Source organism: Oncorhynchus masou, chromosome 14 (genome assembly GCF_036934945.1).
Source record: "Oncorhynchus masou masou isolate Uvic2021 chromosome 14, UVic_Omas_1.1, whole genome shotgun sequence".
NCBI lineage: Eukaryota > Metazoa > Chordata > Actinopteri > Salmoniformes > Salmonidae > Oncorhynchus > Oncorhynchus masou.
The window spans coordinates 2,701,846-2,727,809 of NC_088225.1; the positions used below are offsets into that span (position 1 = coordinate 2,701,846).

Genomic DNA, 25,964 nt, shown 5'->3' on the forward strand with positions numbered 1-25,964 from the left:
GACAGTGGGTATGGTGTGTTCAGGGTGATGGGCTGTGTTGCTTTTACGCCAAACATAACGTTTTACATTGTTGCCAAAAAGTTCAATTTTGGTTTCATCTGACCAGAGCACCTTCTTCCACATGTTTGGTGTGTCTCCCAGGTGGCTTGTGGCAAACTTTAAACAACACGTTTTATGGATATCTTTAAGAAATGGCTTTCTTCTTGCCACTCTTCCATAAAGGCCAGATTTGTGCAATATACGACTGATTGTTGTCCTATGGACAGAGTCTCCCACCTCAGCTGTAGATCTCTGCAGTTCATCCAGAGTGATCATGGGCCTCTTGGCTGCATCTCTGATCACTCTTCTCCTTGTATGAGCTGAAAGTTTAGAGGGACGACCAGGTCTTGGTAGATTTGCAGTGGTCTGATACTCCTTCCATATCAATATTATCGCTTGCACAGTGCTCCTTGGGATGTTTAAAGCTTGGGAAATCTTTTTGTATCCAAATCCGGCTTTAAACTTCTTCACAACAGTATCTCGGACCTGCCTGGTGTGTTCCTTGTTCTTCATGATGCTCTCTGCGCTTTTAACGGACCTCTTAGACTAATCACAGTGCAGGTGCATTTATACGGAGACTTGATTACACACAGGTGGATTGTATTTATCATCATTAGTCATTTAGGTCAACATTGGATCATTCAGAGATCCTCACTGAACTTCTGGAGAGAGTTTGCTGCACTGAAAGTAAAGGGGCTGAATAATTTTGCACGCCCAATTCTTCAGTTTTTGATTTGTTAAAAAAGTTTGAAATATCCAATAAATGTCGTTCCACTTCATGATTGTGTCCCACTTGTTGTTGATTCTTCACAAAAAAATACAGTTTTATATCTTTATGTTTGAAGCCTGAAATGTGGCAAAAGGTCGCAAAGTTCAAGGGGGCCGAATACTTTCGCAAGGCACTGTACATGTTGCCCTTGCCTTTCTTTCTGTTCGGTTAGGTGATTCTTCCTGTCAGTGTCACCACAATGGTCCCTGGGCATGTAAAACACTCCAATAACAGCCCTGATGGGCACAGAGCCCTCTAAAATAACCCTGTGTACATGGTTTACCTTCCAGTGTATAATGGGATTCCATCTGTCTACCCTGGGGTGGCAGATAGCATAGTGGTTAGAGTGTCGGGCCAGTAACCGAAAGGTTGCTGGATCAAATCCTGAGCTGACAAGGTAAAAATCTGTCGTTCTGCCCCTGAACAAGGCAGTTAACCCAGTAGGCCGTCATTGTAAATAAGAATTTGTTCTTTAACTGACGCAAAAAAATACACATCATTTCACTCCATTGCCAGTGGCAGAATGATCATCCTTTGGGGTTAACCATGTCTCAAATGACACCCTATTCCCTACATAGCACACTACTTTTGAAAAGGGATTTTGAAAAAGAAGGGCACTATTTAGGGAATAGTGTGCCATTTGGGATGCATACCCAGCTCCCTAAAACAACGACTCACCACTGAGATGTTGCCTTGACTGAACCCTATATACAAACACATTCACTATATGCCATGAACATCATTCCTACCTATTGATAATAGGACTAGTGGTGACAGTAATAATGGTTGTGGAAATATGAATATCTTCAGCCTGCTCAAATGTAATGATTTATTGCTACTGACCATTTGCAGCCAGCAGATGGCAGAGCAACTTAACAGCCACCCCTTCCCTTCTCCAGCTTGGATACAAAAGAGAGCTGGGTTCTTAAAATCACACAGTGTGAGTCTGTCAGAAGATGCACGGATGTATCATTAATATGGACGGGCTTAAATGATTTCTATGTAACATCATTGGAATGTCCACATCCACATTGTATAATAAAATGAGTATTAGCTGTAAAGCTACTTCTACTATACTTGTATGTGTGACCCTATTCAAGATTCAAACCCACAACTCTGGTGGTGTTGCAAGCAGCATGCTGCAGCCAAGTGTCACCAGAACCATGTTCTGTAGGGTCCAGACCACTGTGTCTGCAGCAGGTTGGCTCACAGCAGGCACCCGTTCTCAAGGAGATTCATTGCAGCTGAGGACTTGAGTCTCTCAACTCAAGTGTGGCCTTCACACACACGCACGCACACACGCACGCACACACAGCTGTGGAGGAGTCTCCGTGGCAACGCCTCCCCTGCCTGTGGTAATGTGGCTGCACAAGCACACACACACCACAGTAATGACCCAGATTTGTGCTGCCTGTTGTCTCTCTGTCTGGAGACTCACTGTGATGACTGGAGCCTCCCCAGGCAACATGTGATTCATGTGACAGCCAAAATGACTCAATTGCGACCGCGGGTGGTGGTGGTGCACATGTTGTCAGGCATCAAGCCAAAATAAGTTTATTCTCAAAGCTGTGATCCACAGGCAGCGATGCTTTGCCTAGCCACGCCAGCTTTGTCCAGAGTGGCTCGTCATGTAGTTTCTAGCAAAGTGACAGCACGCCCAGTAGTGCAAGCCTAGGTATCAACAGCCTATCCAGTATGGTCTGGAAATTATAGTGAGCTTCGATTGGTCATTTGCGCTGCGATAGCAACTGACCAAACAGTGACTAGCAATACTTTGCTCAGGTCCGAAGAGCCATAAGGGCCTATGATGGTGCAATAAAATTGAATATATTCTAATATCTAAAAGTAGTAACAACCTCTAAATACAGATGCAAGACTAGAAGTCTCCAGTCTATCTGTTCCATTATCTTTGTTTTCTATTGCTTCGGGGATACATCTACTGTTTTGAGAGTGCTACTAGGCCTATCTCAAATGACCTGAACCGCCTGGTTCCACTAGGTGGCAGTATTTCCTCTAGTGACATAAAACATACTTGCACTCTCCAAACGGCACAAAAAACAACATGCTCACCATGAATCAAAGAGTGGGTCGCTAACAAAAATGGAAAGCACAGAGCAAAGGCGAAATGCATGCAATGCAAATAGTTGGTCTACTTCATTTCTATAGCCAATAGACAGTAGGCAGTCATTGTAAATAAGAATGTGTTGATAAAACCGAGTTGCATAGTTAGATAAAGGTTAAATAAATAAACATCTAATCTGGGCCTGGGGAATGACATGTAATGAGAACAACACAATTTAATAAATCAAGCATGTTTAGTGATAAAGCAAGACAGTAATAATCTCATCCATTCCAATGACTGGAATTTCACATACAGAATGTGGCTTTAACTATGTCTCTCTCTCTCTCTCTCTGTCTCTGTCTCTCTCTTTCTCTCTCTCTCTCTCTCTGTCTCTCTCTCTCTCTCACCCTCTCTCTGTGTTTGTGTGCGCGTTGTTTTTACTATCCTTGTGGGGACCAGAAATCCTCACAATAATTTGGGGACATTTCACCAGTCCCCCCATGGAAAAGGCTATTTTAGTGTTAGGTTTAGGTTTAGGGGTTTGGAGTTACGGTTAGGGGTTAGGAAAAATACGATTTAGAAAATAACCTACTTATTTTTAATTGATCAATGATTATAACATTGTTATAAAGATCCTTTTAGAGGGAAATTACAAGTACATTCATTTGTGGAATAAATTATCAAATTTCAGAATAATCCTTCATGATTCTTCACACCCTCTCTTTCAAAATCTCCATTTACCCCTAGCCTAGATTATTTAGCCAAAAAGCCGTTATTGTTGGTTAATATTGATGTTGCATACCCGAGAAATATGAGGCCAAAAGTTGGAATTCACAGACGAATTCAAACCCCTATAGCCAGCCCTCTCCGGAATTTGGGGGTAGCCGCCTACTATGCTGCTGCCTGCTGACACAACAGAGTGGACAAACGGGCCCTTTGTAAAGCCAACTCCGGGCAAACTGGTAGAGTAGAGCCCACCTGAATTGTGTGCCACTGAAAGGGCAGAGACGGTTAGACTACGGTGCCGGGTCTCCACAACTGAATGCCTATCAGAGAGAATGTCTTACGATGATTATCCTTTTGTATTTATTTTTCTATTTCGGATGAACTATGCTTGAAACCAATTGGATTTCAATTGTGGAGTGGTTTTGCTTTTGCCTAACGATGCGTAAACATCAATGCGCAAGCTGTGAGCACTATAGATTTTGTTTCATACAGGTGTCGGGCACCGCTGTTGTCTCCAAGGTCGCGCCAATGTGGACGGTTATGGTCATCACTGGAAGGACATAATGGAATATCTTTCATATCAACCCCGTCGAAAGGACACGAACAGCGTGGGAAAGCCAAATGTCTTGGATATGCATTTTCAACCCGGATTTAGCCCTGAGCGGTTTTAAGTCAGAAAAAGGATTAAACCATTTAGCATATGTTGTAAAGGTAGAGTATTGAAGTATCCAGCTTCTGCGCTGTGTACTATTGAACTGTCTTTAATAATAGCAATGGTCACCATGTGTTTTTACTTTGGCCTAATTGCTGATATAGACATGGTTCCAATTGAAATGGTACCTAATTCTGAGAAGCATAGAATTTTCAGAGGCAAACATTTCCGAGATTTTCTTTAATCTTCCTTTCAGTCAAAACAACGGTAACAGGTGCAAGCTGTGCCTCATTCAAGTCCATTGGGCAGTCAGGGAATAGTCAAGATCATGTCTGACAAACATAAGGTAGACCACTTTAACATGCTTTATTTCAGCATCCAAAATAATTAAAAACATCTCAAATTTTTATACATATACAAAATAGGTACAGATCCTCTTGTTTTAATCCCCCAACGGTGTGTCTGCTCCTCTCATAATTTGATGATATTTCATTTTTTTCTGTGTTCAATTTTTCCCAAAACCCTTCTAAAATAACAAAAAAAAAAAACTAAAACAATGTGGGGGGGGAGAAAAGGGTACTGCTAGAAGCAATTGGACAACAAAAGGGGGGGTTTTAAAAAACGAAACAAACAACAACCAAAAAGTGTCAAAGATGTTAAAAACAAAACAGACAACAAATCCACCTGCTCATTCTACACTAGACAGGACCGTGTGCATCTCAACTACAGTATACCTCTTGCTACGCCTCTGTTGCAGAGATCTTAGCCAACACTTGAAACATCTTTTTACGACTGACATCAAGATAATCTGCTACTTTAGCACCTAAGGTCCTGCAAGCAAGAATGACAACATAGTAGCACAATTCCGATCACCCTCCATTGACAGGACCTCATGAAGAATAGCACCTTTGCAGCTGTTACTTTCAAACATACTTCTACCGTGTAAAATCTAACCTGGGGTTCACTAACACTGGGTAACGTGGATTTCCTTTTTGAGGTAGCCATAAGATTAAAAAACAAGTTGAACCCATGCCTTTAATGCTGCTTTCGTGTGACGTCAGAAGGAACAACAACTACTCCTACAGGTGAGTACAACAACAAGACACTTCACTGTCATTTTTAAGATTTATTTGACATCACCTGAAAGTGGTACAAAGCATTTTATTTTATTTTTCATTGTCCTTCCGCAGTGGTAAAAAAATGTCACCTGTATCTGGGATGTTTTTTCTGTCAAACTCCAGGGGGGATTTTACACTTTACAAGTATATATTATTTTCTTTTTGCCAGTAAAACCATTGAGTCTTCTAAAGTGTCCTCGGTGTTGATGGTGGTGGTAATAGTGGTCCCAAAAAAGCTTGATGACACACAACCACTGTCTTCAGAAGTGCAGTTTTTAAGCAAGTGGACCATTTGAACAGCCAAATGAAACTCTAGTTTTTTTTTTAAATGCATAGAAAAAGGTTGAGAGGGATGACTGCTAGAAAAAAAAAACATACACAAACAATTTCAAGTCCAGATTTCTTTTTTACAAGAAGCAGACTGGGCCAACTTCAATGCCAAATTCCTGATTGGGTGCACCAACGTCCATAGGAGCGATGTCAATAATAGGCAGACGGGATGTTTTTGTTGTCTTGTAGTCGATGACTGTCTTGCCCCATGCACCGGTGTGCGACTGTGATGAGAAAACGAGATGAAAACGGCACAATCAGAATCCATAGTTGCATTTCCTGATCAATTGAAATCATTCCATGCCCTCCCCATTTACCCTTTCAAAAGATCCTGGAAATACAGAGTTATAAGGAATAACATCTCAGATACTATCACAAAGCCCCTCACATTAATCTCTCACCTGCTTCCAACTCGTGACCCTTGTCCTATACCAACACCATAATCCCAAAAGCCCTTTTACAATTTCACCTTAACAAGATTACTGCTGCTCGTACCCACAGTCTTACATCAACTACCTCTTCAAGAGGAGAGAATCCTCTCTTGAACCATTCCTGAGAGGAAGGATTCTTTCTAGAGAAGTTCCTGAGCGGACACAGGCTAAGATACTCTCTGCTGTGTGTAACTGTGTAACAGGGGGAAGGAGGACTCACCGTGCAGCCGTCCTCGGTGACGCTGTATGTGAAGCGGCTGTTGCCCTCGGCTCTGATCTCGATCTCATTGGAGCCCTGGAGCAGCAGGGACTTCTTGAGGTTGCCGGACTGCTGGTCCATGTAGGCGATGCTGTTCTTGCAGTGGTATGTGATGTTCTGGCTGGCCTCGGTGGCCATAAGGCGCAGGAAGGTCAGCTGGATGTTAACATCCTGAGCGCTGGAACCCTCGCTGCCATACTCGAACTGTAGGGGAGAGGAGAAAGAGATGGAGTTAGCATGGTTTGGAGTTAGCGTCAAGGACTCATCATCCCAGAGAATGGTGTGATTATTATGGTCCTCTTTTCTCAACAAGCCCAGTTTGTGGCTCCGAGGTTCTCACCTGGAAGCCATCGGTCATTGCCTCGCCGAACCAGACGTGCTTCTTCTCCTTGATGTTCTTGCTGGTGTACCAGCTCTTCTTGGGGATTTCTGCCTCGGTGGGGTAGACGCAGGTCTCGCCGGTCTCCATGTTGCAGTAAACCTTGATGGCGTCCTGGGTGCAGCCCTGGTCGGGGTCGATCCAGTACTCGCCTGCATGGAGAAGAGGGTGGATCGCGTCAAGAACATCCAATGTGATTGTTGTTGTTAAGAGACTACACGGACAGCAAGACTCACCAGAAACTCAAAGAGCATGTGTCTACTGAAGACGTCTTTACACCCTATGCTAAAGCTTGACAGAACCAATACAGCTCCATGCTTTCCTCAAAACCAAGCAATTTCTTGACTAACGAGGAGCGAGCAACTGTAGTCAAGAATGGGTCTATGACTCACCGCTCTTCCAGTCGGGGTGGCACATCTTCAGGTCTCTGCAGGTGCGGGCGGGGTTCTTCTTGGTACCCTCGGGAGAGCGGATGTTCTCAATCTGCTGGCTCAGGCTCTTGAGAGTGGTGTCAACCTCCAGGTCGCGGTCGCGCATCACGTTGGCGTCGTCGGCGCGGAAGTGACGGAAGGGATCGGGGGCCTTCTCCTGAGCAGGCTGAGCAATGAAGCCCATGTCGAATCCACCGCCGGGAGGTCCGGGGGGGCCAGGGGGACCGGGAGGGCCAGGGGGTCCCTATATGTGGAGGAAGCAAAGGCCAACCAAGATAGGATGTAAAGAAGAATAAGAGGAGTACAAGGAGCAAAATATATTGATTTTTGAAGTGGTTGATGTGACTTACAGAGGGTCCCATCTCTCCAGAGCGACCACGGGGTCCGGGAGGTCCGATGGGGCCGGGCAGACCGCTCATACCATCCTTACCGGCGGCACCAGCAGATCCAGAAGGTCCCTAGTGTAGGGAGAGCCATAGCTTAATACGACAGTGTGGACTATCCACGTCATATTGTCACCAGAGAAGTGATCCACAGTCGGAACGTTGCTGTGCTGATAGTTGTGTGACCGTTGTCGTAATGTGGGTCATACTCACTCTAGGTCCAGCGGGGCCAGAGGCTCCAGCAGGTCCTGACTCTCCAGATGGTCCCTATGGGCAGAAACAATAGATTTAGGTGCCTGTTATATCAAACAATATTACAGGGAGAAGGTTGATTTCCCACCCACCCACCCACTTGCTAGGTTTTGTGATATCTCGGCTTCATGCAGAAATATCTCTTCCCCTGTGCCTTTTGCGGGCATGTCCGAATCTAGCCATTTATGGTGTACTGCATGTGGATAAAGGGTAGCCATTTCCCTGGTTTCTGCTGGAGTCACTTGTGTGTCGTTATTATTGTCAATTTGTAATCAGCAGGGGTACTCACAGAGGGGCCAGAGGGTCCCTGCATGCCAGTGAATCCTCTATGTCCCTTCATGCCTCTCTCTCCAGCCTCGCCAGCCTCTCCCTTGTCTCCACGAGCTCCAGCGGGTCCCTGGGTGAGAAAAGGACAGGTGTGTTCAGTATACCCTTTCCTCAGACTCAGAGTGGAAGAGCGGATATTTTGTTCCTCGTGATGGTTTTATGAGTCTGTGGTGCAGTATACACGTACTGATGAGCCACGGGGACCAGCAGGGCCAGCAATACCAGCGGGGCCAGCAGGACCCTGAAGGAGAGAGAGAAAGAGATTATGACAATCAATTCCTTTGATAATCCCAACTGGCATGTCATGAAGGCTATGTAGCTCAACTACTAGAAACCTCCAGTATATGCTGTATTCTAACAGCACTACAAACAAAGCCCTCAACCCCTTCTACAGCCTTAACTAGTTTGCAATAGGCGGCCATTTTGAGGCTACAACAGTTTAACATGCAATAAGATCTCTGAACATTATCAAGTCTGAATTGCCGCCCAGTCATGTAATGGTGGAGTAATGGTGAAGGATCTGGACACTTACAGACTCTCCACGGTCACCAGACTTTCCAGCAGGGCCAACGGGTCCAGGGGCACCAGGGGGTCCGGGGGCACCGGAAGCACCAGCGGCACCAGACTCACCACGCTCTCCCTATAGGCAGGACAAAGAGGAACAGAGACGGGCCAAGAGAAGATCAACCTCCTGGACATGATCCCAATACATTACAGTATGTGATAGTCGTGTAATGGTGCCCAGTGTAGATTGTCTACAGTATGCCAACAGGCTGGTTCCCAAAGTGAAGGGTTGAATCTGTCTTGAGGACATGTGTATGAGCAGAGCTCTCACCTTGGGTCCAGCAGCACCATCGCGACCAGAAGATCCCTCGTTACCAGGAGTTCCCTCGCGACCAGACTCACCAGGTGCTCCAGCCAGTCCAGGGGGTCCCATGGGTCCGGGGGGTCCACGCTCACCAGAGGGGCCACTAGGTCCCTGCTTGCCAGGCTCTCCCTAAAGCAGGAAACAGAGAACAGGGTTAGATCTCAACCACAACACGAGAGTAACCACAACTGAAGTAGAGCAATGGCGACTCAACTGTATGAATAAGCTACTGCAAGAGCGTTGCACTTGTCGGCTGCCATCTTGGCAGAGATAGCACAGAGGGCCTTTAGCATCATTGCGGCAGGCTTGAAGACTATCCAATCACTGCCTTATTGAAAAACTAGGGATCTCCACCCTGAACTTGGTCTCCTCTGCAAAAGCCTAACGGCATTTAACGTGAAGTTCTACAACTAGCTCTCTACAGCACTGACCAGTTGTCCGGCAAGGCCGGGGAAACCGCGCTCGCCTCTCTGTCCGGGCAGACCAACAATACCACGCTGTCCACCAATACCCTGAGGTCCGGGAGTTCCAGAGGGTCCCTGTAGGAGAGAAAGAGAGAATAGGTCATCGAGGCGTCCCTTTCCTAAAGCGTCAGATCTAAACTCCAGCGGCGTGTGTTACAGGTGTACTCCAAAAGGAGGATTCGTATTGTTCTGGCTTGTCAGTGTAGTGTTACTTTGTTAGAGTGATGGTGACGCCCCCCCCCCCAAAAAAAAAGGGATACTTACATTGGGACCATCTCCACCAGGCTGTCCCTTCTCACCCTGGGCACCAGGGGGTCCGGCAGCGCCGAGCTCACCAGGACGACCTGCGGGGCCAGTCTCACCACGGTTACCCTTCTGTCCTTCCTTTCCACCAGGGCCTGGGGGTCCGGGGGGTCCGTTGTTGCCCTGAAAGAAAGAGGAGAGGATGGTTGAGTATGAAATGCGGCCCGAAGTTGACCGAATACACCAGTATCAATGGCTGATATCAATGGCCGTATTGTGATCAGCTACATGCTAAGCTAACGCCTAGCTAGATGCTTGTTTGGGCATCAGGCAATGCCGTTGTGTCTTGGGCTGGTTGCACAATAATATGTTGTCTTGATAGTTGTGCTGTTCTATTGTGGGATTGCTGTTTTAAGCTGTCATCGAGCCGTTTGCTTGCTTAGTGTTAGCCTATGGTTGAATCTGGAACCTATGGCCACAGCCAGAGTATTGACTGGCATACTGATGGAGGATGAGCGTGGTTCAGTGTGAATGGAATGGTGATGGAGAAAGAAGTACTTACAGATGGGCCAGGAGGTCCAACTCTACCAGCAGCACCGGGGAAACCAGTGGCACCCTACGGAGAGAAAAGAGAGGCACTGGTCAACCTAGTTGTATCAGATTGGGAAGCATGATACTACTTTACAAACGCCATCTTTTACAGTCAGACAGATGAGAGGATGCTGGGAGGATAAGATACAAAGCTACTTACAGGGGGACCAGCAGCACCACGGGCGCCCTTAGCTCCGGTGTTTCCAGCGGGACCCTGTGTGGATACAGCAGTGCTTCAGTCCGTAAGCAAGAGCAATACAAACACCTCTGTAATACGATGTACCATAGCGACGTACAGTCATGCATGCATGCATTTTACATATGGGTCATCCCGGGAATCGAAACCCACTAGCCTGGCATTACAACTGCCATGCTCTACCAATTGAGCTACAGAGGACCATTTAAGATGGTCCAGGGTGGGTACCCAGTGGTTATACCTGAGGTCCAGGGGCTCCTGTAGGTCCAGCGGGTCCCTGAGCACCACCGTCACCCTTGGCACCGTTATCTCCAGCCTCTCCCTTAGCACCAGGCTGACCATCACCACCCTGAAGGAGAAGAAGTAATTGAGTGAATGCAGAGCAGATTAGTGTGGCGGTTCATCTAGACTGGATGCTATGGTAAGAGAAGCCCGACTCATTTAATGCCAATGAAATCAATTTAGAATCGCCATAGTGTGCAAGATGTTGCGAGTCGTCATCTTGATTGACACCCGACGTCCGTTTTAATTGGCAACTGATTTCTGTGTGAATTGAGGCCAATTTATGTGTGAATTGAGGACAGGTAAAGAGGTGTGTGTGTGTGTGTGTACTTACAGGAGGCCCAGCGAAACCAGCGGGTCCAGGGGCGCCAGACTCACCGCGCTCACCCTGGGAGAGAAGAAGGTTAGGGTTAGTCAGGTCAGGGGTGTGTTAAAGGTCAGGGACAAGCATCATATGAGTGTGGGTCAGTTCTCTCTTCTATACACCTATTCATTTCTACTTAAGTTTCATTCTTTATTGCTCGCTTTGGTGCTCGGTACGTTCCGGGCACCATTTCAGCTTTTCTTCGTGCATTGTGGCGACGTGGTCTCTATTTGAAGCTTCAAGACTGACCCCCATAGAGAGAGGCCTGTGGCGTGGATGCATGGGAAGCCATTCTTTTTAGGTCTTATTGTGTCGTGTCTGTGGTGAGGTGGGAACCAGGTGGGACTGAGGTACTCACAGGTGCACCACGGGCACCAGAAGGTCCACCAGGTCCAGGGGCGCCAGTCTCTCCCTTGTCACCAGGAGAGCCAGCAGGGCCGTTGGGTCCAATGGGGCCAGTCATACCACGGACGCCATCCTTACCACCAGCGCCATCAGCACCCTTGACTCCTTGGTCACCCTGTCGACACAAGAGCAGCTGAATTAGTACTGTAAGCTGTGGGTTATGCAGATACAGAGACGGAGGAGAGCTTTTTCTGGACTCAAGTCAAGTCCACTGTTAATGCAAGTGGGAGTTTGGATGGATCGGAGTGCCACAGAAGTATGAAGTCGAGGCCCACTGATGAACATGCATTTGGGCATGGAGGATGATAAGTGAAGGGCGGGACGCCGGTACTCACTCTGTCTCCCTTCAGGCCTGGCAGACCACCAGCACCACGCTCTCCGGGCATTCCCTGCAGGCCAGGGGGTCCCTGGCCACCGGGGGCACCTGCGGCACCAGCCTCTCCCTTAGCACCATCGTTACCAGCAGAGCCTGGAGAGCCACGGGCACCAGCGGGTCCAGATGGGCCAGGGGCACCACGCTCACCGGGGAAACCTCTGTCACCCTGGGGTACGGAGAGAAGAGAGGGCATCAGCTTTGGTTCTGGAGCATCACGTGTATACAAGGTGAAGGATGTCATCGATGCCAATGCTAATGTCTTTAGCCTGGGTCAGCTGGGTGCTAGTCTGTTGCTGCTTCAGCTGTTAGCCGTTGCCTTGCTTGGCTAAGTCGCTAGGCCACAGTGTAGCTGTAGCAGTCCATCACCCAGGAAGTGATGCCATTATTATTCTGGGATACTCACTCTGGATCCAGCGGAACCAGGGGCACCACCCTCACCGGGAAGACCCTAGAGAGAGAGAGAGAGAGAGAAGATATTAGAGACTACGGCTAGAGATTTGAGATCTGCATTTGTGATGCTCAATGTTCAGCTGCGTCAAGTCCCAAATCTTGACAGGAAGTCAAGTGTCATGTAGTGATGAGTAGCAAGGACAAGGCATGGGGCAGTGAGTGACAACACCAAAGGTGCTGCAGTCCTGTAGTATTCTTACCTGCTCTCCGGGCTTTCCAGTCTCACCAATAGCGCCTTGGGGTCCTGGAAGTCCCTGTTATACAAAGAGACAAGTGAGAGACAGGTGAGGCAAGGGTCAGAGGTCCTGAAGTAGGAGGAGGTCTGGGATTGGTCAGGTGCTGATCATTTCCCATAGTTCAGTGCTGTACCTGGAATCCAGGGGGGCCACCGGCTCCCTGCTCGCCTCGTTCTCCAGAAGGTCCCTGAGGAGGAGAAGGAGGAGAAGAGTCGGTTAGGATAATCAGTGTGACCGGCACAATGGTGGGTGCTACACCTTGGTAGTGGATGGGGTTACCCCCATATCATGTAAGGAAACACAAACTGAGTGGTTTTGCAGTCTCCTAGGAGATTCCATGCTGGCTTGTATTAGTGATAGTGTTTGTTTGTGTGCAAGTGTGACGCAGCGCGGGTAATGCTGAAGAATGTTGTCCTCAAAGCTTTGGGGAGAATGGGAGTGAGAGTGGAAGTGTACTTACGGCAACACCGGGAGCACCAGGAGCACCAACATCACCATCCTTGCCGGGAGCACCAACAGCACCACCGGGTCCCATGACTCCTCTCTCACCAGGCTTGCCACCCTCACCCTACAGGGGAAGACAAATACCCATTAACTAATTTCCCATCAGAGAGCAATTCTGTATACTGAAACCTAGGTTTTACATACATTGTAGTGAAGGCTGATGAGGTGAGAACGGCTCATAGGAATGGCTGGAATGGAGTCAATGGAATGGTATCAACCACATATGTTTGATACCATTCCATTGACTCCATTCCACCGCCATTATTATAAGCCATCCTCCCCTCAACAGCCTCCACTGCATACATTGGGTTACCTCTCAATTTCAGATCTCATTTCTCGAATTAGCCCGTAAATGATTGTGCCCGAATAAGAGCAGCATGAGAGAGAAGGGTTACTCACTGCGGCTCCCTTAGGTCCGGGGAATCCCATGACTCCGGGCTGGCCTCTGGCTCCAACGGGGCCGGGAGGTCCGGGGCGACCATCTTGACCACCGGCACCCTGTCACAGGAGAGGGCAGAGAGTCAGTGACCACAGTGATAATCGGTGGAAGTAGCCATAGGTCATCAGTGTCTTTCAGTGTCGTTGAATTGGTGTCGTGAGGGTCAGGTGAATCTGTAGCTGAGGAACTTACAGAGGGGCCAGTCTTGCCATCGGGACCGGGGCTGCCAGGGCTACCAGTCATACCCTAGAGATGGGGGGGGGGCAGCAAAGGTCAGGCACATAACAACCGTAACGTAAGCACATAACATAGGCAGCATACACATCTTGACATGCCATATTAACTTGAATATATTGGTTTCATGTTTATAGTATCTATTAATTGTTGAATAGTTATCCAACAATGATAAAGTATCACAAAAAGGTCCTGTGATCTGAGACCGGTCCCCTGTCTAACTCACCTTGGATCCAGGCATACCAGGCTCGCCGTTGCGGCCAGGCTCACCAGTGTTACCCTTAGCTCCAGCAACTCCGGCACCACCACGCTCACCAGGGCCACCCTATTATGGAGGGAGAGAGAGAGAGAGAGAGAGAGAGAGAGATGGAAAGAGAAGGGTGGAGAGAGGAGTTTGCTATACTTAGCTAGTGGCCATAGCATGTAGCAATGTTTGGAGATGAACTGTGGTATATACATTTGAACATGTGTGTATGTTCCAGGTATATGTGTGTAGTCACCTTGGGGCCAGAAGCTCCATCAGAACCAGGGAAACCACGGCTACCAGGGGCACCCTGTAGGGGGCGACAAACACAACACAGGTCAATACCACAACACTGTCTGTCACTCCATCAGTACCACAACATTCCTGCTACCTCAGTACCATAACACAGCCATTCAATAACATTACATTACTGCTCAGCAATCACAGCCCTCTGGTGGCCAAATTAGGTTATGAGCTAGCTATTGGTTCCAAAAAGAGATAAGCATTCATAAATCAATGTGATTATTTATGTGATGGAATAGTGGTATAGATATCATCGTTGTCTATGCATGTGCCAATACTAGCTGTACTGTGAGGAAGTAAACAATGTATAAAAAGACCAAATGCCCAAGTTCTTGTATAGCACTCTCCTACTGACCCAGTTCCTATAGTTGATTTAAAGCATTATATTGGATGGTTCAAATCATATCATTTTGACGGGTATGAGGCAGTAACGCAATGGTGGTTCTTTGGAATAGGAAGACAGGGGTATTGTAGATTTGGAGGACTACAACACAGTTTAGTGAGCCGGGGGGCGGGAGGCTATTCTAAAAGTAGGAGATAGGAAGACAGTGAAAGGGAGATATTGGTCAACAGATTCTAACACCGGGCTAGTTCCGTTATTATAGCATACTTTCATCCTCTCTCTCTCTTAAAGAGAAGGGGAAGGGGGGAGACACCTACGTGTAAAGGACAGGAGAACAGTATGATGAAGAGGGGACACTGTGTCTATCCGGGTTACTTACGCGCTCGCCGGGTGCTCCACGGGCACCAGCACCACCGGGCTCACCACGGCCTCCTCGCTTGCCTTCCTCACCAGCAGGGCCGGCGGGTCCCTGGACTCCAGCGGGGCCCTGGGTAATGGAGAAGAAACAAGATGAAGGTCAGAGAAATGGAGGGTGGCAAGGCATTGTGCTGAGATGTGGATCAGTACAGTGGTAGAGTTCAGACACATACGGACTGCTGACTGAGCATGTGCGGACAGAGTACGTGCTATGGGTGACTTGGTGGATCGTATTTGACCAAAGAGGAAGTAAAAAGGTGTACTTACAGACTCTCCCTTAGCACCAGCCTCTCCTTTGGCTCCATTAGCACCAACCTCACCCTAGGTTGAAGAAATCAGAATCCACACTCAATGGTCTGTACATTCTGACCAAGTTATAACATCAATATAAATTAAGATAACATATATTTATTTGTACAATATCTAGTGATGGAAGTCAGAGAGAGCTGGACTTACAGTGTTACCCTTGGGTCCGGGAGCTCCACCAGCACCCTGGGGTCCGGGGGGTCCACGGGGTCCAGGGAAGCCAGGAGCACCAGCAATACCAGAAGAACCCTGGAGGAGGCAGCAGAGAGACAATCATTATACTTCCTGGATTCATCATCACTGAGTGACCAGTCAGTGACAACAGTATTGGCAAATAGACAAACCAATGACAACTAAAACGGCTAGTTCAGTGAGGAATGGGGGAGGTGTCTACTTACAGGGGCACCCTTGGTACCGGGGTTTCCGTCAGCACCGTTGTTTCCCTACAAGAGACACAAACCAACGGGTTAGAGGGGAACGTCTCTCACAGGGACATCAAATGTAACTTAAAGTCTCCAACGCAGTCCAGAGGTGTATTTCACTAGAGGTTTCTAGAGCTGAGACTCACAGCGGGGCCAGCAGCGCCAGCGGGTCCGGGGTTACCAGCCTCTCCACGGGATCCCTGGGGTCCCTCGCCACCACGAGCTCCCTGGGCACCAACCTCTCCCTGTTGGGGTGAAGATAGGTCAGGGCAAGAACCTGGAACTAATATTGTACTAGTACTACCCTAAGTGCTACCCTACACAAGTACTACTCTAGTAGTACTACTGCTACCAAGTTAAGTACTACTGTACTAGTACTGTACTACCCTACTCCCTAGTACTTCCTTATGTTAGTACTGTACTATGCTGCCATTCAATTAAATGATGTCCTCATCATGACCCCATATAAATCAATGTGACCTCTGACCCCACATGGCCCCTGTAGGGGTCATCCTTCAGATAAGCACCAACTCAACAGCTGTTCTATAAAAGAAAGAGGATGATTCGTCACTTGGGGCCGATGTAGTTAGCCACCTTTTTTTTGTGCTAGAATGGATGTAATGTATGTTTTTATCTCATCTACCTCTCCAAATACTGCCCCCTGGGAAAGAGCTAGAGGTGAGGGTAGAGGGTGGAGGATAGACAGTAAGAAGGTAGGAGGTATACAGGTGTGTGAACACAGATAGGTGTAAGTTGACATCTTACCTTGGCTCCAGGGCCTCCGGGGAAACCAGGGGCACCAGCGGGGCCAGTGGGGCCCTAGAATACGAGACAACAAGAGAGAGAGAGGAATGAGTTAGTCTAAATGATGAATACTGCACAAGTGTGCTTGTGTACCAATATGTTTCTGTTGATGGCTGTGTACTGTTTATGTGTGAATAGATAGCTGCCGTCAGTACTTACAGGAGGACCAGCAGCACCAGCAGCACCATCGTTACCACGAGCACCCTGCAGGAGAGAAAGATACAAAGAGAGAGAGAGAGGCACAACAGGGTCAGATGCAACTGGCCATCACCCCTTCAGGGTCCAATTCCAATATGGCTGAACTATAAACATCAATTGTAAATGAGCAAAATGGCTGACCCTTCAATGTCAGAATCCAACATGACACTGTAAAACTAAATAACTGACACACTGAGTTGTAAGAACATGTGAAATTTGGCTTCCTACTGAGGCCAGTATACAAGGCTGTACAATGCTTATGTTCCACAATATAGGACATTCAAGTAAATCAGGTTGTGAGGCCTTTTGTAGATTGAGAGTAAGAATGGTTGTTTCCAACAAATTAGCCCTGGACTGATCAGTAAACATCTGAAATATATGCAAAACGCTTGGGAAAAGACGATGACCCTTGAGCTACAGGAATAGTGTCTCTCATAACTATGTTGTGATGGTGATAGTGCACCCCTTGTTTATGGTTACAGGGGGCGGTGTAAAGTACTTAAGTCAAAAAACTTTAAAGTATCTTGACTTTTACTCAAGTATGACAATTGGGAACTTGTTCCACCACTGGTTCCTGGAGGTGGTTATGGGGTCGACTTACAGCAGCTCCGTTGGGACCAGCACGGCCTCTCTCACCAGGCAGACCACGGGGTCCCTAAAAGAGAGGGACAGATATTGGCACGGTAAGTAATCATGGCTGCCATTCACATTGCTACTGTATTGCAGAATGCTTAAAAATGAGTGTGATCTTCTCTCTACACTCATCTTCTTGTGTAGGACTGTTGACAAAATGGAGAGTGGGACTCACCATGGCTCCAGCGGCTCCGTTCTCCCCGGATGCACCACCCTCTCCCTGAGGAAGGACAAATGGACAGGTCAGTGAAGGGAGGTTGAGCGAGGGGAATTATGTGTGGTTTCTACATTAGCAGGAGAGATGGACGAGAAGGGGCCTCACCTTGGGTCCAGCAGGGCCAGACTCTCCCTTAGCTCCGTCAAGTCCGCTGAATCCCTAGAGAAGGAAGTAGAGAGAGATGGAGGATAATATTAGAGGAGAGGAAAACAGGGCAGATTGTACTGCTGCTATTTGGGAAGTATAGGCTGATGTTGACACCAGACACTGGTCCAAGATCAGTTTAGCGTGCAATCCCCTTCATGATTAAGGTTAGGCATGGAGACGTTTAGCTGATCCTGGATCTGTTCTGGAGAGCGACTTCTACCAAGACAGTTTGGGGGTGCGGCAACTCACTCTGTGTCCCTTGATGCCGGGAAGGCCGGGGGTTCCGGGGAATCCACGAGCTCCCTGGAGAGAGAGAGAGAGAGAGAGAGAGGGGGAAAAAAGATAATGGGTTATGTTATCAGTGCAGTGGATGGCTTAACATTCCTTGAAGGATATGAGATGTCTCATGGTGTCTGACTATTAGGTGCTATTGCACTTAAGACTAACGTTCTCGAGTGAGTGTATGGATGGAGTATGGGGTGACATTAGAATGACATTGTGACTCACCTGTGGGCCGGAAGGTCCACGCTCACCGGGGCGACCAGCCTTGCCAGACTCACCCTGGATGGGAGTAGAAGGTAGGAAGGAAGGAGTGGGATGGAGAGGAGGAGACAAGGTGAGGAATAAACGATGATCCAAATCCATCCCCTTTATGAATATCTTACCCAGAAATTGTCCTGGGACATAAGTCGATTTTAATTATGGATATCTTGGTGACTTACATCATCTCCGTTCTTGCCAGGGGGACCAGCAGGACCACGGGGGCCCATGGGACCCTGTAAGAGATAAACCACTGGGTGAGAAGGCTGTGTATATATATGTGTGTGTGTGTGTGTGTGTGCGAGAGATACCTTGATATGAGAAATATTATTACAATATGTGATGGAAATAATCTAGGATCATCTGTCATTCATCTAGAAACGTGATTACCTAATAGGTAGTTAAATCAAAATACTATTCGAAGGTGGTGATGGGGGTCTGTGTTGTGTGTGTGTGTGTGTGTGTGGGGAGGGGGGGGGGGCATTAACATACATTGGTGACCCTGTGACCTTAGTTGACTCCATTCCAAGCATCAGGATAGAGCAAGACCTATGCAGCAGGTAATGGGTGGTTTAGTAGTCTGGAGGTTGTTTGGAAGTACTTGTTTTAAGTGTAGTTATTGTATGTTGAGCTATTTTTCTGCTTTTTGGCATTATATTGCCCTGCAGAAAATAGTGTAGAATTTAGCTCAAAGTGTGTGTTTATGAGGGATTCAGATACTGAGGTGGTGGCGTATCATTTTCTGGAATATTCCGGAACGAGATACTCACAGAAGAACCAGCCTCACCAGGCTCACCAGGGGGGCCAGTGAAACCCTGAGGTCCCTATAGGGGGAGACAAAGAGATAATATCAGACTTTGATGTTCATTCATCCCAAAAAAAAAACATGGTTTAGTTTTGTTGACAACGGGCAATAAGTCCTGTGCGTAAAACAATCCCACAGTCATTATAGTTATCGAAGACTGAAACTGAATGTAAAAAAAAGAGAGAAAAAAAAATCAATACAAATAGTCAACTAAGTAAAGCCAATGACAGACTAGCAGCTTACTAAAATGGAAATAAAATGACAAGAACTTAACAGATACTAAATACAAATGGTCAGGAACCTATCAAATTAAACCAAGTTAACATACAGCCATATATGCTTAAAATAAACACACACCTACAATTAAACAACTCGAGAGCGACTTCGACTACCACCTAATTATCCCCAGTTTACAATTGGCTCATTCATCCCTCTCCTCTCCCCTGTAACTATTCCCCAAGTTGTTGCTGCAAATGAAAATGTGTTCTCAGTCAACTTACCTGGTAAAATAACAGATAAATAAATAAACTCCCATCATGCAATTCACCTAGACCCGAGGTCTCTTCCCCTAAATGACAAATGTCACTTAAACAGCTAGAACACAAAGGGAAGGGATACTTACACTTGAGCCAGGAGGTCCTGGGGGACCACGGGGACCCATGGGGCCCTGTCAATCAAAAGGCAAAGAAACGATCAGTAAATGATTGACCAATCACATCAGTCTTTCCATTAGAATATATCTTTGAGAAGGAGACAACTGACCAAAGGATCAACCAAAGGTTGGGTGGGCGAGGTTTAAAGTCCTCCCAAAGTATACATTCTAATGCCCAACAGTCGCACCATGAAGAGTGATATTAGAATAGTGGCATCAGTAACCTTTCAAGGCATCTACACAGTGGTAACAGGGGAATAGATGCTATTATTGAAGTGACAAAGTAGGAAGAGTCAAAGTTTATGCAGATATCTCAAACATGTAATGCGTGGTGCTAGTCGTTTATGGAATATGGAAGTACATACGATTTTTTATGGGATGCTAATGCTAATTTGTTGTGCCATATGGAGTACCACAGAGGCCAATTTGCAGGACTTCTGCTAAGCAAAAATCTCTCATGGCCATAGTTTCTTTTTTGGTAGTGTCGATACACAAAACAGATACCACGAGTCAGTGATGCAACTAGGCCAACAGGCTCTGTGTCGTTTTATGCCCTTACCATGGGGCCGGGCATGGACATGCCACCGCCACTCTTCTCATCAAAACCACCAGACATCTGAGGGGAGAAGTTCTATAGGGAGACACAAGGTAGAGATGTGTTACAGTCAGTCAGTATTGGGAATCATGAGAACAGTACAGTGATCTCGACATAGAGTATATGGATGGGCCTAACCCGGCTAGAGAATGCAAGTCACTAGGCCTGTCCATATCAATGACAGATCTGTTCATATCCATTACATATCTACAGGGTGACTACCTCTCTGGCGTTTCCTAGCTGTGTTAGGCGTTACCTCCCTGTCCACTCCTGGCTGGGCGCTGTCCACCTGCCCTGGTGCTGAAATACAAACTGCACTGCACTCTAACCAGGATAGCTTAGCACCACACCTCCCGTGCTCTTGCCTCTACTGTTTTGGGAGGTTTATCATTATGATTTGGAGATTTCAATTCTGAATAAATAGCACATTAGTTCCTGTTGTATTCACTGCGCAAACACTGTATTTGGAGCCTGCCCAGACTACATGGAGATGAATGAGGTTAAGATATGTGACATCATAAGAGGGTGTTGGTGTGTTCTCCACCCAGCTGTCAGACTTAGCCACTTTCTCCACTTTCTTTAAACCTCAGTTACTAACCCCCAACAGAAGCTGCCCCTAATCTCTGATCTAGGATCAGTTTCCTCTGTACAACGCATAACCGTTTAACCATTTGACCTGGGTCAAATCTGACTCTGGGTCAGTGCTAAGTAGGCTAAATGTCCGTCTTGGCCTTATAGATACTTACTCCGCCAAGACCAGGGGGTCCAGGGGGGCCTGGGGGTCCAGGAAGGCCGGGCTGGCCGGGAATACCATCGTTGCCGGGGAAACCAGCAGGTCCCTGCAGTAGAGACAAGAGAGAGAAGCTGGTTAGTGATGAACTATAGCAGTAAACAGGGAAAAGGGCTTTGTTGTTATCTATGGGAGATACGGCATCAGTGAAGAGTGACAAGGGAAAAGCTAACATAGGGTTGGGGTGAACTCAAGGCATATAGGCCCCTAGTATAATACAAGCATATCGATGGGTCATATCTGTAATACATTCAGATCACTTGGACATTAGTCCAGTTATCTACCTGTCCTTCCATACATCAATCTCTCTCTTTGTTCATCCAACCGTATAATTATCTACCAGTCTGTTTGTCAGTCCGTCCAATTGATCGGAGATGAAATGACACGCATGGTGTCTCAGTTACAAGACAATCCCAAGTACCTTAAGTCATGAAGATTGGAACACCACACTGTACCCACTTCAAGTACTTGGTTAGGGCCCAACCAGTCACTGTCCCAGATATTGTGAGCACCACATTATTCTTCATTTGAAATAGAGTAGAACTATTCAAGATAAGAAATTGTATTTCTAGTTCAATGAATGCACAATATACCTGCATATGCTGGTGGCCCAATACAAATCCACACATATCTCAAAATACTAGTCACCAAATGGGTATCTAGACAGGTTGGGCTTGGATGAAAGTAAAACATCTACACCCATTGGAAAAACATGAATTGAGATTTAAAGAAGGAAGATGGTGGTAGACTATTTAGCCAATTAGCTCCACTGGTACACTCCAAAGACTCTGGATGTACAGGTTTATCCATTGCCTTCGATTATAATCTAACCCCATGTCAGACATGACCAACATTAAAAAACGGAATCTACTAATAGCTAATATCTTATGGGCCAAAACTCTGCTATGAGTACTACGAGCTAGTACAACAGTCATTATGAGTGATGTGTGCAAGATGCCAGGCCTGTCCTTTAAAACTGAAACAAGAGGCTCGCAAGTACAAAAAGACACCAGAAACATAAGGGCCAAATCCTAACCTTGGGATGTAGGTGCAAAGATTTAACCTCCACACACCTCTATCAATGGAGGATTAATGAAAGGGCTGTGACTTTAACGTTTTGCACGCATCTCATGTTTGTTAGGTTTTGGACCCGACAGGAAGCATGCTAGGAATAAGGAAGTGAAACGTACTGGCTCTCCCTTGGCTCCACGATCACCCTGGGGTCCCTATTTGACGGGGAAACAGCAGCATTAGGTTGTGGTTGCACTTGAAGATGTGGTTCTTATTGTGCCATGGCCTTACTAGTTTTGCAGTGCAAGATAAAATAGTTTTGTTGCAATGATGTATTTATAATGAATCAACAATTTTAAAAAGAATAATACATGTAAAAGTACGCTTTAAACGTTGACAATAATAGCAAATCTAATTATAATAGCTTTATCTAATAGTTAATAACAATGAGGATCATAATTTCATATTTACCTCAACCTTTGGCTCCTGGAAGCCTATGGTAGCAACAGAAAAACAACAATTAGATTAAAATGTGAAATATCTGAAATAGTCTGAACAGTAAACAAATAAAAATATTTGTAGGGTGCATTTAAATTGTACGTAAGGCCAATGTTATTAGATTTAGAACTAATAGGGGAGGACAATGTCTGAACTAGGCCTAGTGAAAATGTACACAAAGTCCCAATTTGAGACTGGGTCAAAGTTGAAAGGAAGGCCAAAGGGAGTTAGGAGGTGGCAGTGGCACCAGACTGGACATGCACATTAAATGTGCCTGAAGCACTGAATAGTATCCCATCCCATTTCGGAGGAAAAGGGGGAAAAATTACTGGTGTGATTGGAATAAAGGTAAATCCACGTTTATTCCTCGTTGGCCATCCATAAAATGCTGTCGAACCCCTTAAAAGTACAAGTCAAAAAGTCCCTCTGAGGCCTCGAAAAACGTGTCAAAACTGATTCTGAGAGTGCCTGCGCCTATAAGGTAAACTTTGTGAACGTTGCGTCGGGAGGAAATCGGCGTACCGTCGTCGGGGCAGATGGGGCAGCATTCGTCGTGGGGGATCACTGGATTGGGGCAGTCGGATGTGTCCTCGCAGATAACTTCGTCGCACATGACCGTGCCGCTATCGCACACGCAGATCTGGCATGGCTCGGGTTTCCAGACATCTCTGTCGTTGTAGAATTGACCGTCCAACGTACAGCTGCCGGCGGTGCCTGAGAAAGATGCAGAGATGAAATAGTTTAGAACACTTGCCTTCACGGATGCCCATGTGATAACACCTTGACCAGGTGATGCATACGAAAATGTATGTACTCACGAAGTCGTTCTGGATAAGAGTGTCTGCTCAATCAGCATTCCCTAACTCCAGTCCTTGATTATCCCCACAGTACGCCTTTTCGTTGTAGCCCCAGACGAGCTCATCTGATTCAACTTGTCAACTAACATTAATCAAGTTCATTCACTTGAGGTTGTCAGCGGAAACAACAAAAATGTGTGCTGATGGTGGTACTCATGGACTGGAGTTAAGAAAAGCTGCGCTAAATGACACATGTATTTGTAATGCCTTGATCGGAATAAACAACAGGGCAGAAGGCCTGGAAAAAGATTAAAGTGAAGTCTATTTCCTACATTTACGTTGACAAATATTTTTGAAATATAAAATAGGGGTGGGTATAATTTGTGGTACGTTCCAACAGGAATATGTTACAAAAACGTCGTAAATAACAAGGTTGCCAACAAACAACGCTTTCACTCAGTATGTTTATTCCGAAAAATGTCTGTCCTCAATCTGGTAGCCTATGGACAAACATTAAGAAATAAGCTACGTGGTGAGTTGATGCCTATTCGGCAGCTAGTTAGCTAAGTGAATTGATCATGCTACTTTGTATGCGTTGTCTTTTGGCATCCTGTTTTTGGAACAGATTCCTGTTTTAACTTTCGACAAATTATACCCACCCGCAAAATAGTAAGCCCTGATGGGTATACTACAAAGTAGGATCAATTAGTTACCGGGATAACTTGACTAAAAATTCTGAAATAATTTATTGCTTTTCTGTATCATTAAGAAAATTAATAAGTATGTGTTTATTTTATTAAAGTTAGATGGCTAACTAATTGATCCGGCTTTGTAGTATAATCATCAGGCTTGACTACCTCTGAAAATTAGTTTTGAGCTTGAACTAGGCCTAAATAGCCAATACTATATTGGTGGCGAATTTGTGGTCTTCGTTTAGCGGTGGGCCCGACTACCTGTGTCCAAACCAACAATGTTGGTGCACAGGAGTTGCTACAATTTGACTGTAGAGGGCGAAACAGTCAGTGGAAAAGGTTTACGTTGTCAATTGCTGTCCTCCAAACGCTGCTGAAATAACTGAAAACTATCGGTTTGGCAACCACCAGCGTTTATACCTCAGTGGAAAGTTTCGAAGTCTGAATGTGTTTTCAATTATTTAAAAAAAAATGAAAGGGAATGGTAGGGGGCGCATCGAAAACATTGCAATGTTGGTGGAGTTGCATTTCAGAACCACATGGTGGCGCTACAGGGCCGTAGAGCGAATTTGCACATCTGTACGCCCCAGATGCAACTAGAAACCCTATACTCAAGTGTAGGGTGACACCATACAGCCAATAACTTAAAACGGATTTTATGTAGTTTGTCTATAGGTAATGCATTTAGGTTCTTATACTTTATCTCTTTTGAATACACTTTTTGTAAGTAACTACCTATGCCAAGTAACTGAGCTTGAAACTATTCAAAGGAAGTTGCGCACGATGATGCTTTGTCCTCTCCTTCAACGTGTAGGTCACTGTATTCTTTCCACAAAAGTACAAATATAGTCTACCTGTGATGAATGACTGTATACTAGGATATATTCCATTTAGAAAAACTCGAGGTTCAAGATTACCATCGTTCAGGATTGACCCTGTTCCTTTTCTACATGGCTGACATTTAGCCTCAGGCTATGAATTATTCCTTCATAACCAACTGAATAACTTTACCCTTTATTTCCAGACCGTTGAGCCATATAGGCCCATTCAATTCCACTCAATCCAATGGGCACAGAGTTGGCATGCCTTGTAGCCTTCCCCTCTATCCCTTACATGCGTTCAAATATTTCCAGCTGTTAAAATGTACCTCCAGGGCATCAAATAACGAGTGGAAGAGAAAGCCTTGGAACCTGTACCAACTCGTTCCAAAGGCACGCGCAATCAAGCGTGAGAAGGCCCAATAGCAATGATGCGCATACACTCTGCTCAAGCTGCAAGAGGTAGGCTATCCTTATGAATCCCACACAAAAAAAGAACAGTTAACCAGTCAATAAACATTTACCACAGATAAAGAATAGAAATGTATCCTAATTTGCACATGAATCGGAATGGCTCAGTCATCACCAACCCGTTTTCCTATTAAAACCACCTTTCTCCTTCAACCCAGTCTTTCCATATCAACTTCGTTAAGACAATAGATACCAGAGGCAAGGATAGACTCAAAATTGACACTTACGATCGTCCTCGCCTTGTCCTCTTGCCAAAAGCACTGTTGCGCTGAGCAACAGCGCTAACCGAATATCCACAAAGCTGAACATGTCTAAATATTAGACATGTAGACTCTTTGAGGCGAGGGGGGAAGTTATTTTTTCCGTTAGACTCCAATCATACAAGTAGGGTCCAGTCCTCTGTATTTCCAATCCAGACCCCGCAGAAAACTCCCTACTGCCTATAGAAACT

The 25,964-nt window shown here is 46.1% G+C and overlaps 1 protein-coding gene across 1 annotated transcript; it reads right to left on the reverse strand.

The window, feature by feature from the left end:
* Positions 1–4,590: 4,590 nt before the first annotated feature.
* Positions 4,591–25,964, reverse strand: LOC135553953 (collagen alpha-1(I) chain-like). The gene is made up of 47 exons (XM_064985915.1): positions 25,741–25,964; positions 23,258–23,449; positions 22,709–22,731; positions 22,417–22,452; positions 21,183–21,275; positions 20,401–20,472; positions 19,812–19,856; positions 19,155–19,208; positions 18,567–18,620; positions 18,352–18,405; positions 18,094–18,147; positions 17,803–17,856; positions 17,656–17,700; positions 17,449–17,502; positions 16,809–16,853; positions 16,611–16,664; positions 15,992–16,090; positions 15,822–15,866; positions 15,574–15,672; positions 15,385–15,438; positions 15,080–15,187; positions 14,311–14,364; positions 14,037–14,135; positions 13,769–13,822; positions 13,537–13,635; positions 13,094–13,201; positions 12,767–12,820; positions 12,598–12,651; positions 12,351–12,395; positions 11,907–12,113; positions 11,525–11,686; positions 11,137–11,190; positions 10,762–10,869; positions 10,485–10,538; positions 10,296–10,349; positions 9,755–9,916; positions 9,458–9,565; positions 8,994–9,155; positions 8,691–8,798; positions 8,346–8,399; positions 8,121–8,228; positions 7,793–7,846; positions 7,547–7,654; positions 7,158–7,440; positions 6,727–6,917; positions 6,348–6,590; positions 4,591–5,920 (listed from the first exon to the last, which is right to left on the reverse strand). The coding sequence occupies exons 1-47, from the start codon at positions 25,820–25,822 to the stop codon at positions 5,774–5,776; spliced, it is 4,350 nt and encodes a 1,449-aa protein (XP_064841987.1). The 5' UTR covers positions 25,823–25,964; the 3' UTR covers positions 4,591–5,773.